Source organism: Neovison vison, chromosome 13 (genome assembly GCF_020171115.1).
Source record: "Neovison vison isolate M4711 chromosome 13, ASM_NN_V1, whole genome shotgun sequence".
Lineage (NCBI taxonomy): Eukaryota > Metazoa > Chordata > Mammalia > Carnivora > Mustelidae > Neogale > Neogale vison.
This window is the reverse complement of record NC_058103.1, coordinates 75,812,592-75,828,922: the sequence shown is the minus strand read 5'-3', so window position 1 is coordinate 75,828,922 and position 16,331 is coordinate 75,812,592. Positions and strand designations below refer to the sequence as shown.

The 16,331-nt window shown below is 37.9% G+C and overlaps 1 protein-coding gene across 4 annotated transcripts in view; it reads right to left on the bottom strand.

Annotated features, from left to right (window-relative positions):
• Positions 1-5,442: 5,442 nt before the first annotated feature.
• The window catches only part of FAM214A (family with sequence similarity 214 member A), a 95,749-nt gene continuing 84,860 nt past the window's right edge, over positions 5,443-16,331 (bottom strand). For all 4 annotated transcript variants that reach the window (XM_044231527.1, XM_044231526.1, XM_044231528.1 and 1 more), the window contains 3 exons: positions 12,170-12,238; positions 9,688-9,887; positions 5,443-6,432 (listed from right to left, as the gene is read on the bottom strand). In XM_044231527.1, the coding sequence (XP_044087462.1) occupies positions 6,279-6,432; positions 9,688-9,887; positions 12,170-12,238 (423 nt within the window). In that variant the 3' untranslated portion in view covers positions 5,443-6,278. The remainder of the gene's footprint in view (positions 6,433-9,687; positions 9,888-12,169; positions 12,239-16,331) is intronic.

Here is a 16,331-nt window from a genome sequence, read left to right as displayed (position 1 = left end):
TCTGTGCTAACCAATACAATTGTCACTAGTCAGGAGCACCTGGGTGTTTCAGTTGGTTGAGCCTCCAACTCTTGATCTCAGCTCAGATCTTGATCTCATGGTCTTGAGTTCAAGCCCTGTGTTGGGCTCCATGCTGGGCATAGAGCATACATTAAAAACAAAAACAAAAACAAAACAAAAAGCAAGGAGCAGGGGCGCCTGGGTGGCTCAGGAGGTTAAGTTGTCTGACTCCCTTTATTGTTTGTTTGTTTACTTGAGAGAGAGAGTGCGCGCATTTTGCAAGATGAGGGACAGAAGGAGAAGCAGACTCTCCATTGAGCAGGGAGCCCCAGGCAGGGCTTAAGCCCTGGATGGACTCAGTCCTGGGACTCTGGGATGATGACCTGAGCTGAAGGCAGATGCTTAATTGACTGTGCCACCCAGGTGCCCCAAGTGTTCAATTCTTGATTTCTGCTCAGCTCATGATGCCTACTTAAGATTCTCTCTCCCTCTGCCACTACCCCCATCTAAAAAATACAAAAAAAAAAAAAAAAAAACAATGACTCTAATTTGACTACCAATCATTTGAGATGTGACTAGTGTAACTGAGAAACTGAATTTTGAATTTTATTTAATTTTAATTAAATTAGCCACAGAGACTAGAATCACTGAGAAACCCTATTAACAGATTTTCGTTAGGTATGCAGCAAGGTTCAAGTATTTTTGTTTAACCAAAGCTCCCCCTGGTGATTCTGATACACACATGCACAAGACTTTTCAGGCTTGAAACTCGGTAAGTGTATAAAAGCTTAAAAAAGATCAGTGGTCTTTTAGAGGTGTAGGTGCCCTAGCTCCTGTAGGAGTACAGGAGATAATGTCCCACCCCAACCATTCCTCAAGCAGCTGAAAGAGGAAATCCACCTGCATCATTGCTGATATTGTAGCAAGTATCAAGAACAGAATACATTTTTCCCCCTGGAGTAGCTTTTCACATTTGTATTGTCCACCGGGGAAGGAGCCTTCTCCATGCCACCAGAGGTGCTCACAATTTCTTCAGCCATTCCAAGCTAGAGACCTGGGTGTGTCAGGTATGTCCCCATCATCTCGGAGGGGCACTGGATAGTTGTACGGTGTGGAGTGGTTGATCATGGTGTTGTTTTTGGTGAAGGGGCTGAGGGTGGACAGAATTGTAGTGTGCCCCCCTGCCATGGTGAAGGACGCAACCAGCACTTGGCCCCCTGATCCAAGCATCACTGAGGAAGACTGAGTCTCCTGGCCATCTTAGTTGCTGTGGCAGCGGCACCAGCTTACTTTTTAAAAAGATTTTATTTTTAAGTAATCTCTATACCCAATGTGGGGCTCAAACTCACAACCCCAATATCAAGAGTTGCACACTCCACCGATAGAGCCAGCCAGGCACCCCAAGAACAGAATACATTTATGAAAGGAAGATAGAGGAAGAGTGTGGAAGATCAACTCAGGAAGCCAAGTGAGATAAAGAAAGCCAAAACCCTGAATATAAATGGTGACTTCTGTGAGCTAAGCCCAGGGACCAAACATTACCTGAGTAAGGTCAGTTAACTGTAAAGAGAGAGCAGTTTCAAAAACTTTCAGTGTCAGAAATGGAACCTAGAAATTGGTGGATGCCACTTCTCTAAGGACTAAGATGACAGTTCTTTATATGAATTAAAAGTACAAACAGGAAAATTTTGAATGAGTTGAAAAGAATGATGAATGGTGGGGTCTAGAAGAGACACCACAAACTTTAAACCTTTAAAATTTCTTAAAATGAGGTGCCTGGGTGGCTCAGTTGTTTGGGTATCTGACTCTTGATTTTGGGGTTGTGGGATTGAGCCCCACATTGGGCTCTCCGCTGCTCACTTGGCATGGAGGCTGCTTGAGAATCTCATCTCCCTTTCCCTCTACTCCTCCAACTCCCCAACCTGCTCTCTCAAAAATAAAATCTCTTAAAATATTTACCACAATGTGTATCTAAAATTTCCCTCAACTTTATTTGCATGCTTTCTGACTGTATACTAAGTTGAATGGCCTCTGAGTGGCTTTAGGACATTTCTCCCTAAAGTCCTTTTTTATAAAAGATTTTATTTATTTGACAGAGAGAGACAGCAAGAGAAGGAACACAAGCAGGGGGAGTGGGAGATGGAGAAGCAGGCTTCCTGCCGATCGGGAAGCCCAATGCAGAGCTCGATCCCAGGACCCTAATATCATGACCTGAGCCAAAGGCAGATGCTTAATGACTGAGCCACCCAGGAGTCCCAAATCTTTTTTTTTTTTTTAAGTCTTTTTTTCCCTAATGATCAATAGGCATTGCCTTATATATCTCACTCATCACACACAACTTATACACTTTATTGCCAAGGATATTGATGAAAGTATATTTTATTTTATTTTTTAAAAGATTTTATTTGTGACAGATGGAGATCACAAGTAGGCAGAGAGGCAGACAGAGAGAGAGAGAGAGAGAGAGAGAAGAGGAAGCAGGCTCCCCGCTGAGCAGAGAGCCCGATGCGGGGCTCGATCCAAGGACCCTGGGATCATGACCCAAGTGGAAGGCAGAGGCCCTAACGCACTGAGCCACCCAGGTACCCTGATGAATGTATATTTTATGCCAGACTGTAATTTTTAGTGGAAAAAGAATGAAGAGGCAAAATTCCAGAGTAGCAGAATGGAAAAGACTTAAGCTTTAACTCAGATTTGAATACTGAGTCTTCTAACAGTGAGACCTTGGGCAAGCTCTTCAAGTTTCCTTTTCTTTCATTATAGAATAGATTTATACTCTCTGCAGTATGGCTTTAAGTATTAAATAACATATAAATTGTTTACATTGACTGGTACATTCATAGCAGGCATTCATATGTTCTCTTCCTCCTCTGAGGATCCAAGTTTAAAATACATATCTCACAAACTACTACAATAAAAATTTTAGAGAGCATATCTTTCTCATAGATAATCCATGATGGAGTAGAATGGGCCAATTCCAATGCATGTATAATTTTAGGAATTGAGAATGAATTCCTACCATGATGAAAAGCCTTCTTCCCATCTAAACTAACAGTGTATTTCTAGGTCTAGTAGACCACAAGGAGTGTCAAATATCAAGATTTCACAGTGACCACCTCTATAAAGTTATAGCTGAAAGGGTGAACAGAGAAAGGGACTTACATAGTTATTTTACATAATTAAGTAATGTGAAAAAAATCTGATAATGAACATGTATTGCATCACTCTTTTAAGTTTGAAAAAGAGTCACTGCTTCATTCACAAAACTAATTAGCAAAGAGTAGGAATCCTTAGAATGAAGCCTTGAAAGAGAAAGGTTTTCCTTTTGTTCTGGGAATGACAAAGTCCTGGTGGGGGAAAATGGCAGGAGGGAATCTTTTTATTTTTTATTTATTTTTTTAAAAAAGATTTTATTTATTTATTTTACAGAGAGAGTGAGCACAGGCAGACAGAATAGCAGGCAGAGGCAGAGGGAGAAGCAGGCTCCCTGCTGAGCAAGAAGCCCGATGTGGGACTCGATCCCAGGAGGCTGGGATCATGACCTGAGCCGAAGGCAGCTGCTCAACCAACTGAGCCACCCAGGCGTCCCTATTTTTTATTTATTTTTAAAAGATTTTTATTTGAGAGAGAGAAGTTGGGGATGGGGGTAGGAGTGGGGTGGGAAAGTGTCAGAGGGAAAGGAAGAAGCAGGAAAGTGTGGTCAAGTCTCGGCTTGTGACAGAAGGGTGGGAAAACAACTATTATATTAGACATAGTGCCAGGGCAAGTGAGAGCAGACAGGTGCGGGTGACCATATCTCAATTGGAAAAAACAATGTAGGCATAAGAGGCTCTAAAAAGAGGGACAAAATTTCAGTATGTTTCCCTTGCACAAACTTGCAGCAAGAGCACAGGATGCACCCATATGTTTCAGTCATCTTAAAATTTTCTTTAAAATGCCCATAAAGGGGAACCCGAGTGACTCAGCTGATCAAGCATCTGCCTTTGGCTCGGATCATGATCCCAGGGTCCTGGGATTGAGCCCCACATGGGGCTCCCTTCTCAGCGGGGAGTCTGCTTCTCCCTCTCCCTCTGTTCTTCCCCTCGTGCACGTGTGCACATGCACACACACACACACACACAAACACTCTCTCTCTCTCTGTGTCTCTCAAATAAATCTTACAAAAGGAAAAAAAATGCCCAGAAACATGGAAAACCATGTTATTAGAAATAATTCTAGAAAGGTTACAGTGAGGTATCCATGTAAAAAGACACCTGCATACAACATACATCACTAATTTTTGGATTACTAGAGAGGTCAAAGAAACCATAATAATTTTTAAAAAGGTATTTTGATGGTTTAAATACTTGGTGTTTTTTCCAGGTTTTATATAGAATTACCAATATTTACTTAGGTCAATGTGTAAGAAATCAAGATACATATATTAGAATATTGATTCCAACAATCAGATGACAGAATATAAGCAGGCATATTATCAATATTCTCACCCCATTTTCTCTTTCACACAGATCCAGAAAAAGTTTAGAGAATTCCTGGAGTCAGTCCTATTAGATACTATTAGAGCTGGTACTACAGTCCAAATGTTCTGGGTCCTAATTCCATGTTGCTTCCATGGTCTGAAAATTAAGAATAAATCTTCACAAATTTGTGCCATTGACAACTTTTTTTTTTTTTTAAGCTTTATGGAATACCAATAGCCTTTTTTCTTAGCTGGTATTTTATTTTAAAGATTTATTTGAAAGTGAGTGAGCATGTGTACGCATGTGTGGGAGGAGAGGCAGAGGGAGAGAATCTTCAGACTCCCTGTGCTGAGCACAGGGCCCAATGAGGGGCTCAGTCTCTCAACCCATGAGATCCTGACCTAAGCCTCATGAAATCATGGAAACCAATAGGCAGATGCTTAACCAACTGAGCCACCCAGGTGCCCTGTTGGTATTTTATCTGTGCCTTGTTATCTGATCTCCTGTTGTCCACTGTCAGTGCACAAACATCTAAAACCACTTTTCTAAGGGGGATGAAGGGAGGGCTTTTGCTACATTCAGCCAAGTTCCCTTGCTTAGGAGTTTTCCTAGCTGCCAAATGCCTTCCTTCCATTGTGACCCTGAGCAAGAAAGTGATAAATTTGGGGGCACCTGGGTGGTTCAGTCGGTTAAGCATCTGCCTTTGGCTAGGGCCATGATCTCTGTGTCCTGGGACTGAGCAATATTGGGCTTCCTGCTCAGCAGGGGGTCTGCCCCCACTTCCTCCCTGCTTATTCTCTCTCCAAAATAAATAAATAAAAACTTTTTAAAAAGTGGTAAATTTCCTTGGGGAAGAAGCTCAAGACAACTTCCCTCTCCTCTCGTCTGCTATAAAGCTAGAATGGAAACTGTCTGATGGCTACCAGAAATCACTCAATCACATGAATGTCTCATCTAAAAATAAAAGCCAAATACACATTTCTTTGTTTTTTGCGTATATTTACAATATAAATACTAATTTACTTTCAAAGTACATATTCTTTTTAACAATTTGCAAAAGTTATCTAGCATGGGACAGCAATTTAATGTAAAGCCTCTGCAGTAGTAATTAAGGAAAAATAGAACTGTTTTAGGGATAAGGAGTTCTAGAAGGAGTACCAATGGGCGTAACGATTTGAACTTGCAAAGGGAATGTGAAGCAGCTTAGTCCACGTTGCACTGCCAAAACAGCATGTTAAAGGACTACAGCAACCTGGATGGGGTGAAAACTAGAGCTGGGAGATATAAAAAGTACACATGCTTGCATAGTGCGTTAATCTTAAAGAAGCTCAACATTTCATTCTCATTTTCAATAAATTAAATGAATAGTACTTAAAACACATCACACAAAATTAAAGATTTGTGCATATATTTTGGATTTCAACATTAATGTCAAAAATACATAGTATGATTTTACATAGGATTTGTGCTACATTAGAACACTAGAGACAAACATCACTTGAGTATTAAGGAAAACATTAAATATTAAATAACTGAGAAATAAAATGTGTCAACACTAATCTAACTGGGGGGGGGGGTTGCTATTGCAACACGTCCAATGAAGTGGTTTCAACAGTACAAAAAGGCTTATTAGGACATGAGTGTTTCCAGTCTACTTGGAATATGTGGATCTCATTCCAGGAATCCTTTAATAAAAACTGGTCCAGGGTAACAGGAGAGGATCCACTCTCCTGGTTGTTAATTGGTACACTCCGTTCTACGCTAATTTTTACTTTCCAACTTGGGTACTGAGCGAATACTTTAAACTGTCACTCCTTATCAACATCTTGGTGAAAACTGAGGGTTTGTTGGCGATTCAGTGTAAGATTTGAGTTCATACGCAGCACCACTATCAACTTCCATTGACTTTCTTGAGAACAGGAGCCGTACATCTCTATGGAGGTAGATCTTTCCAGATTTAGAACTCTGGAACCTATACAGACAAGCAAACAGAAAGATGCAACATTGTAGGCACTGAGTTTTTAAAACAAACAAACGAGGATTTAAATTTTGAAAGCAGGAAGAATTAGTCTTGCTACAATATTAAGAGTGACTCTTTAACAAGATATTTATTTAGTCTCCTATTGCCGAAGTTTGTGCTGCTAGTTAAGTGTTTCTCCCTTATTATTCACTACCTGAACAATCAACACTCCCTTTCCTCCTCATATGATCAGAGGCGCTTCTTTCTGTAAAGCTTGTTTCCCATACCATCTTACTTTCATCCCTGACACCGTAACACATGCACCTTCCCTCACCTACAGTGTCAAGTTTCAGTTCATGTTAGTCAATCACACTACATTTGGGCTCTGCAGTTCTAGCATCTTCTAGTCACAACCATTTCATGTAACTTGCCCTCTCCCAATTTTGAGTGCATTAAAAAGGATTCCAAACTTGAAAAGTCACAACAGAAAATAATCAAGTATAGCGTAATTATTGCTATCATTAGTAATGGCTAGTAGCTAAATAAAGCCTAAACATCATTAAAAAGACAAAAGTTTGTAGTGAAATGAAAATGGTATCACAACTGTGTATGGAACTGTGTTGATACCCTGCTAATATCTATGACATAATACAGGGGCTGGAGTCTTTTGTCCTATAAACTTGTCTGAAAGCTAGTCAAGCATACAAACATACTCTTTAGTGCTAATCTCTCTCATTTTCCCTTTGCATAGCAGAAATACTCTATGGGTTTCTGAATTTTACTCCTAAATTAGCTGAAACATCTGATGGTCAGTTGTATGTGAGCCAAATGTCAGCTTACTCTTCCATTCTGCCTGAAGTTTTTTTACCTTCTTAATCTGAAGGAGCAAACTGAGACCTTTAGCAAGTAGAACATACTCATACATAAGTGGTATACTTCCCAAAGAAGTTTCTTTACAGCATTTAAAGTATCTGATCACTATGTGGGGATTATAAAGGCTGGGGTGGTTTATGTTTACTTTAGTGAATGTTGCTTATGTAGTGCTATGGTGGTGAAACTTCAGGAGAAATGGTATCAAATGGAAGTGTAGAGAGTTGAATCTTATCCTAGATTGGGCTGAGAGCTATTCTTACAGTCTGCTATTTCATACCATTTCTCTTTTTAAAGTCTTCCAAGTCTGTTTTCAGATTTTTATTCCACAATCTATATAACACTTCCCATCAGGCTCATAACAGGTAGTGTAGAGTTGGGTTTAAAAACATGGAGCCAGAGGCACCTGGGTGGCTCAGTGGGTTGAGCTTCTGCCTTCAGCTTGGGTCATGATCTTAGGGTCCTGGGATCAAACCCCACATCGGGCTCTCTGCTCAGGAGGGAGCCTGCTTCCCTCTCTCTCTTTCTCTGCCTGCGTCTCTGGCTACTGGTGATCTCTGTCTGTCAAATAAATAAAATCTTAAAAAAAACAACAACACAGGGGCGCCTGGGTGGCTCTGTGGGTTAAGCCTCTGCCTTTGGCTCAAGTCATGATCCCAGGGTCCTGGGATCGAGCCCTGCATCGGGCTCTCTGCTCAGCAGGGAGCCTGCTTCTTCCTCTCTCTCTGCCTGCAACTCTGCCTACTTGTGATCTCTGTCAAATAAGTAAATAAAAATCTTAAAAAAAGAAAAACCACACCCCTCCGCCCAAAACAAACACTGAGCCAGTTTAACATGTCCCCAGGATTCAGAACAACAGGCAGAAGACCCCAAGGGAAAAGTACCAATTAAGCAGTACTAGACTTTTTCAAGTATGAGACTTGAGTGGACAACTCTTTATTCATTCTAGACCACCACAAGGTAGATCTATTGAAAGATAGCTGGTGGTCCCCATCAGTAGCAGATTAAAGGTCTTCTGCCTGGGCCCTGGATGAGAGGTGCCTCCTCAGGAATAGCAACTTTTGGAGCAAGGGAGTTAGGCTAAAATGAATTAGTCTCGCTGATATGACTGAGAACTTACTATGAACAGCATCAGAAAATTACTAACAACAGAGCTATAACCAAAAGGTTATTCAGGGGCAACTGGGTGGCTCAGTCAGTTAAGCATCTGCCTTTGGCTCAGGTCATGATTCCAGGGTCCTGGGATCCAGCCCCATGTTGGGCTCTCTGCTAAGAGAGCTTCTCCCTCTTCCTCTGCGTACTGCTCTCCCTGCTTGTGCTGTCAAACAAATAAAATCTTGGGGCAGGGGGGAAGGCTATTCAGCTATTAACCAATAGATTTGCTCATTGCCTGAGAGCTACACTAGGATTTAAGGGCAGAAAACCTAGTCCCAGAATACTGGCAACTTGGACCTCAAGGACAAATAGCTTCTCACAACCTAGTGCTGGGACCTGGGTAGCAAAAGTCAGAGGAAAAGGTATTTCTGATGGAATTACTAGAATATAAACTCTTTGAGAACAGAGATTTTCACACTGTTGTTTCCCCGGTGCCCAGGAGCATACTGACACACAAATACTTGTTAAATGAATGAATAAAAGCTAAAAACATTCCCTGCCCAATACAGTAGCCACTAACCACATGTAGCTACTGAGCACCTGAAATGTGGCTACTTCACATTGAGTTGTACTGTTCCTATAAATCTCTATTTGATTTCAAACATTTACAATAAAAGGATGTAAAAATACCTCATTCATAATATTTTTAAAAGATTTTATTTATTTATCCGACAGAGAGAGAGATCACAAGCAGGCAGAGAGAAGGAAGCAGGCTCCCCGCTGAGCAGAGAGCCTGATTCGAGGCTTGTTCCCAGGACCCTGAGATCATGACCTTAATGAAGGCAGAGACTTAACCCACTGAGCCACCCAGACGCCCCTATGTGGATTATATATTCAGATTATAACACTTGGATAAGTTGAGTTAAATAAAATATATTCATCTTTCCTCTCTCTCACTACTTTTTTTTAATGTGGCCACTAGAAAATATAGAGCTGCATATGCAGTTCATATAATTCTATTGGTTTCAAAAATGTGTTTCACTGCCCCAGATAGGTGAGCATTTTTTTGATATAAAATATTTTACATTACATTGCTATAAATGAAAACTCTCCTAATTCAACAAGTAACAATGACTGTAGGAAGATATGCTATGTTTTTTCTGCATCTTGGCATATGAAAAGTTTCCAAATTAAGCAAGTTCCAAAGGATACTGGTCTAGTCAAAGTGACAGGTGTTAAAATAAACAAAAATTTTGAAGTTCTTCTTTAGTAACGTACTTTCATATATATTTGAAACATTACCTCAGATGTATGAGGTAGCGTAATAACCGTTCTTCTGCATGTCGGATGTTTTCTTTATTAACAGTTCTCTTCATTTCTTGTTTAACAGGTACAGAAAAAGTTCTTTGTCGAAGGAATGTCTGATGATTGGCTGGCATATCTCGCAAGTCATATATCACAACAAACATCTTCACCACAGTCTTATTAGGATTAAATAAGGTCTGAAGAAACAACATAAAAATTATTCTTTAAAAAGTGGTTTGTTGATTTGATGCAAAATGATTGTGCCAATAATAAAATAGTTTTTTAATAAGTTAATCCCAGTGGATATAATTCAGTTTTGGGAACTAAAGTTAATAACATCTTAAAAGTTTATGAAGTGATATTCACTTTTTTAAAAAAATGTTTCAATTTTTTATTTCCCAGTAATACAAAATCCTGTAACAAATCAAAATTTTTAGTCACAAATTTCATATTAGGTAATACATAGCTTTTACTCTTTGTTCAGATTTTAAGAAATGCTTCCACTAAAGTAAGCAAAATACACCCTTACTGAATTAAAACATTCCAGTTCACTTATTTCAAACATTAGCTTTATTAAAGTGTGTCAACTGCGAAATACTCAGAATATTAATTTTCCTTACATTTTTAATAGTGAGTAAATAGAAAAATTTAAAAATAGCTGGGTAAAACTAGACTTTTTGGTATATTAGGTACACATAGTTATATAAAATTAAAAATGTGTTCTCAAAAAAGAGAAATTCCCTTATTTGGAAATTTTTCTGAGTTTAGAAAATAAAGTTCATTATTATTAGTTACAAAGTAGGATGAATAATACTTCATGTTCTTACAGTTGGATTCATTGCAAAAACTGTAGTGACACTAAACTTTTAAAAAATCACCAATACCATAATAGACCAAAATACGTATCTTTAGTGAAGACTGAATTAAATTCAACTGATACATGGCTATTAATAATTGAAGGAATATTATTTTTTTTAAGTACTAATTTTTAAACAAGATCCCAAGCTGCTGATCTGACTTTAACCAAATTACCAACACATCAATAGGTAACTTGGTGCCCATGCTTTCAGAAGCTCATCCGTGGCACTGGACATCACTCACTGAATCAAAATGAGAAATATATCAATATTATGATCCAACTTTTGAAATCTAGTGAGTCTTAAGATTAAGGCTAATACATTCAAGAACCACAACAACTAGCAAGCCAGGAGTTCAAACCATGTTTATACATAATTAAACTATATAAGGAATGAAAGACATGCCTAAGTTTCAGATTTAAAATTAATCATTTTAAAAGTTGGCTGTTCTCAAACAAGAGGTATAAATATGCTGCCTCTGGGTCATTATTATGACAACTGATAGCTAGCTTTCCAGTGACCTACTCTGTCACACGAACTACATAGCCAGAGGTGAGAGAACGAGAAGATTATCACTCATTTAAATTCAAGAAATGCATTTAACATAGAAGTATTACTTTAATATGCAGTGATTCTTTCTTGGTAAAATTTATATATGTGTATATACTGCATTATATGCACACATAAGTATTACATAGTACTGTGTTTCATCCCTGTGAGACAGGAAATAAATGTACAGAGCCCTTGCTGTATTTGAACAATGGTGATGAGTAAAAGTGGTCTGGTGAAACACTGATCACATTGAGGCCAAAAGACATCAATAAGAAGGCTTATTGAATTAGACCAGATCTTGAGTGTAAGGAACTTAGCTAGGTATTTTTTTCCTCTTTAAATTTCAGCTCTATTGAGTTATAACCAACAAATATCAATTAGATTCTTTTTAGTCTACAAGCTCCAGCTTTGGAAAATAGACTTCTGGGCCCGCAGGATTATCCTGGGTCTGACTTGGAGATGAACTCAATCACAAACTGACCTTGATAACAAATAAGTCTTCTGAGAATGCAAGACCAATGATAAATGACTGCTCTGGGCTAGAGGAATTTTCCTGAGCCAAAACAAGACCAACACCTAGACCAAGAGGGTGCCTTCTCTGCACTCATATCTGTCAGACTACATTTCTACTTTTAATAACCATCTTAGATTAACTTTGAAATTATTACACTAGGGATCATATAATTTTATTTTCCAAGGTTTCCTGCCAAAGCATTACTAATAGTTGAGGTCTTCTTTGAAATAGGTCAATCTCAGTCTGGCTAATTATATTAAATAGAAGGCACTAGTAATGTTAGTTCTAATTACACTGAAAATGGCTCTATTCAAGTTATGTAAACTGGCGTATACTATTTTTCTAAAGCATTCACCTTCATTAGATTATTTATGCTTTCCTTTTATGAAGGTCCCCACATGGCCATTCCTGGGGCAGAGCAGGGAAACTCCAAAGAAAGCTGCAGCCCCACTGTTACTTACCAAAGTTGTTGCAGCAGCAGTAGCAGGAGAAAGGGCTAAGTTCTATATGTATGTGAGAGAATGATTATTGCAATTGTAGGCTATAAAACACATACCACTTGTATTGTTCCTGAAGGAGGTACTCGATAACCCCTTTTACCAAGGGACTCTAAAGTAATCACACCCTTGAAATAAAAGAAGACAAATTGAGTACAAACTGATGCACATGTAAATAAAAGACGAAAAATAATAAACCATGTAATTACTAACATTTTAGAATTTGACTTGTATGCAAAAATATTCCCATTGATAGGTACATTCTGAGTATGGAACAGTGAGGGTCCAGAAAGGATTACTGTTCTTCCTGGAGATGTTGCAATGATTAATATTATAACATTACACTGCTTGAAATTTATATTAAGATATAAAATACAGAAATAAGAAGCTCGTTGACTGAAAAGGAGATAAGGGAGAAAATGGGATTATTCCCTTGTTATCACATGGGACGATGGAAATGAAGAAGCAATCAATTTACTGTTCTTTGGACATATAAGAAGTCAGGAATGCAAACGGGTCTAAGATTAGCCAACAGTGAAGTTAATTCTTCAGCCGGTGAGTTAAATTAATATATGGATTTCTGACTACAGACCAGCATCATCAGACTCATCTGTAAACGTCTTAGAAATGTACAATTTATGATTCTCCCTAGACCTACCAAATCAAAGCTGTATTTTAAGATCCCCACTTGTATTGTTCCTGAAGGAGGTACTCGATAATTCGATGATATCATATGTACATTAAAGTTTGAGAAGTACTACCATTCTATATTAATTAGTTTTCTGAGAAGCATGTTCTAGTCACTACAGAAGCCCAGATGACAGCAAACAAGCATAAATTAAAACCAGGAAAGTTAGAATTGCACATGTGAAAGTTTCTAGATAGGCAAGATGAACAAATGACTACAGGTGGTTAATTGTGCTATTTAATTCTTAGATAGCTTTCAGAAAGGAAGGCTGATTCATTTAACTGGGATAACAGTTTCAAGTAGTTACATAGAATAATTGCATGTTCTACATTTCATATCCCAACATTTTATATTGTACATGCCAAAACATGTCAAACTTCAGTAGAAGTAAATATAAAACAGGACTGTCCCATCAAACATCTCTGTTATTTGTAAGACAGACTAGGGTTGGAGGGTGAAAAAAAGCATGCAAACGTAAAGAGGAGGGCCAGACTCTGCTATGTGAGTCAAGTGCCAACCTCCGACTATTAAATTAACACATTAATATTAGGAAATATTCGTGGAAATGGTCACTGAAAGGACATAGGTTGTTCTTGTCTAATCTGATTTACCACATGGTCATTTAAAGCATGAAAAAAAGCCTATCAAAAAACTGCATTCCTAATCAAAGCAATAATGAAGCTTTAAACAATTTCTCTCTTACAATTTTGTTTATGTGAAAAAAAGCTATGGTATATAATGCCCCTCTTCTTCCTAGTTCCAGAAAAAGAAAGTCGAATATAACCAAATAATAGCTATCTTTATAATCACATTGCTATAGGCAACACATTACCATTTTCCTTGCTACCTTCTCCTAAATACATTTAAGAGAACTGGTGGGGCAAAAACTACCATAAAGACTGTACTTAGGGGCACCTGGGTGGGTCAGTTGGTTAAGCAAGTCCCTTCAGCTCAGGTCATGATCCTGGAGTCCCAGGATGGAGTCCCGTTATCAGGCTCCCTGCTCAGCAGGGGAGTCTGCTTCTCCCTCTGACCCTCCTCCTTCTCACACTCTCTCTCTCTCAAATAAATAAATAAAACCCTTTTAAAAAAAAAGACTATATTTATTTCCTTTAATAGCTTTATTCTTTTATTAACTTTAATAGCTTTCAGAACATGGTAACAGTAACTAAATCAATTTATAAAGACAGTATGTATATTTTTAAAACCTTATATATATGCCAACAATTTACAACTATTTCTAAGCAATGTAAGACTAATAGGGGCATTCATAGATTAGGAATTTTAGATACAAATTGGGAAACTATGTGGAATTTCATTAGTATTATTACTAATTTATTTGTTATATTTTAATAATTTCATTATTTTAGTTGGTCACCATATTAATGTATCTACCTATAAAAAATTATAGTGTTTAACATAAAGAAGAAAAATACATTTTTTTCTGGCATTATAGAATGTAATAGGAAGGTTAAGGTAAACTAAGTTGGGTCAAAATCACACAAAAAAACTCCTGAAATTACTCTGCTGTAGAGACTATGCAATAAGTAAAACTAAAGGAAGTTTATCTTAATTTGGTGAATTACAAATACAAAAAAATAATATATATGGTCCTGTTAATATGATGATAATTGAAGTCATACCATGAATTTACCACTGGCATACATTCCTTAGAATATTTTACCTGGTCCCACCATTCAATAGTTTCTAAACAGTGAAATATTGTTATGTAGCAGTTGGATAACATTTTTACCACTGATGCCCAAATTGGAGAGAGATTATGTGGCTTTGAGCTAATCTTTAAGTGATTATTTAATGAAAAAAATCCTGTACAACTTCTATACCACAAAGACAGAATTTTCAGTCCTTGTGCCAAATTGTATGTTTATGAGTCATCTGTGTTATTTGTGATGAGAAATCCCAAGGTGTCTCAGATCTGCTGGTCTGTGATATATACTATCTTGTCAAAATGTGATCAATCCTTTGAAAATATACTAAACTACCAAAATGTAAATAAGAATCCCTGAAGAAACAAGATTAATTTTATTTAGTAGGAAAGATTTGTGGTCTAAGATTTGAACTAGGTCATTTACAAAAGGAACCCATTCCTAATGAACAAAATAACCTAGAAAAAATTTAATTACATAATGCTAAGTTTACTGAAGAATATTATCAGAGAACAGCAAGTCAGGGATTCTGAAAGGACAGACTAAGCCAACTCAATAACCTGATTCATACCCTTTCCATATCAAAAGCTATAATCATTTGTGTGTACTTTCTGGAGACAAAGTGACAAAACCTTGTATCTCTTAATCCTATGTGTTTTAGATGTCAGCTAAAATCAAAGATTAATGCTGGTCTGTTTTTTTTAAAAGCAGAGTTCAAATTCTCTCTTGTTTGTAAATTTCACTCAAAGATATTTACTTGAGCTGATTTCCAGCCATTTGCTCTTTTATCTTGTTTCTAAGTCATCATAACAGTCACTGGGGACTTTGTACATTATGACAGATTACAATATTGTAGACTTTACATTTCCATTCCGTATTACTAAATGTCAATAGAATATGTGAAACTGATGAGACTTGTTGATGTCCTGGTAAAGAAAAATGGATACCTTTTATAGTTCTATTTTAATATTGTAAGCACTCCAGAATGATACATTTATTCTGATACCAAACTTACATCAGTTGTACTTTCCATGTTACTAGTTATCCAAAATTAGCTGTTATTTTTTCTAAATTATACTGGAAAAGTAGATACATTTTTCCATGGTAAATGAATATCAGGTGGCTTTGTGATAACTGGGCAGGTCTGTGAAGGAATGGGTCTTTGTTTTATTTTTTTAAAGGATTTTATTTATTTATTTCAGACAGAAAGATACAGAGAGAAAGAGAGCGATGAGCAAGTGACAGAAAGATACAGAGAGAAAGAGAGCGATGAGCAAGCGAGCATGAGCAAAGGGAGATGCAGAGGGTGAGGGAGAAGCAGACTCCCTGCTGAGCCAGGAGCCTAATGTGGGACTCGATCCCAGGATGCTAGGATCATGATCTGAGCCAAAGGCAGACACTTAACCAACTGAGCCACCCAGGCACCCCTGGGTCTTTGTTTTAGATAATAGTTACTGTTGTGCATCTTTATGACTATGGATCCATAATTGTAAATGTTATTGGGGAAAGAAAACCTGAATAAATGAGCAGACACCATGATGTTGTTTTTTTGTTTTTTTTAATTTTTATTTATTTATTTGACAGACAGAGATCACAAGTAGGCAGAGAGGCAGGCAGAGAGAGAGGAGGAAGCAGGCTCCCTGCAGAGCAGAGAGCCCGATGCGGGCCTCGATCCCAGGACCCTGGGATCATGACCTGAGCCGAAAGCAGAGGCTTTAACCCACTGAGCCACCCAGGCGCCCCATGATGTTGTTTTTAAATATAAGTATGAAACACTGGTCATGCTCTTAAATAAAATTTTCAGGGACATCTGGGTGGCTCAGTCAGTTAAGCACCTGTTTTTGGCTCAGGTCACGGTCCCAGAGT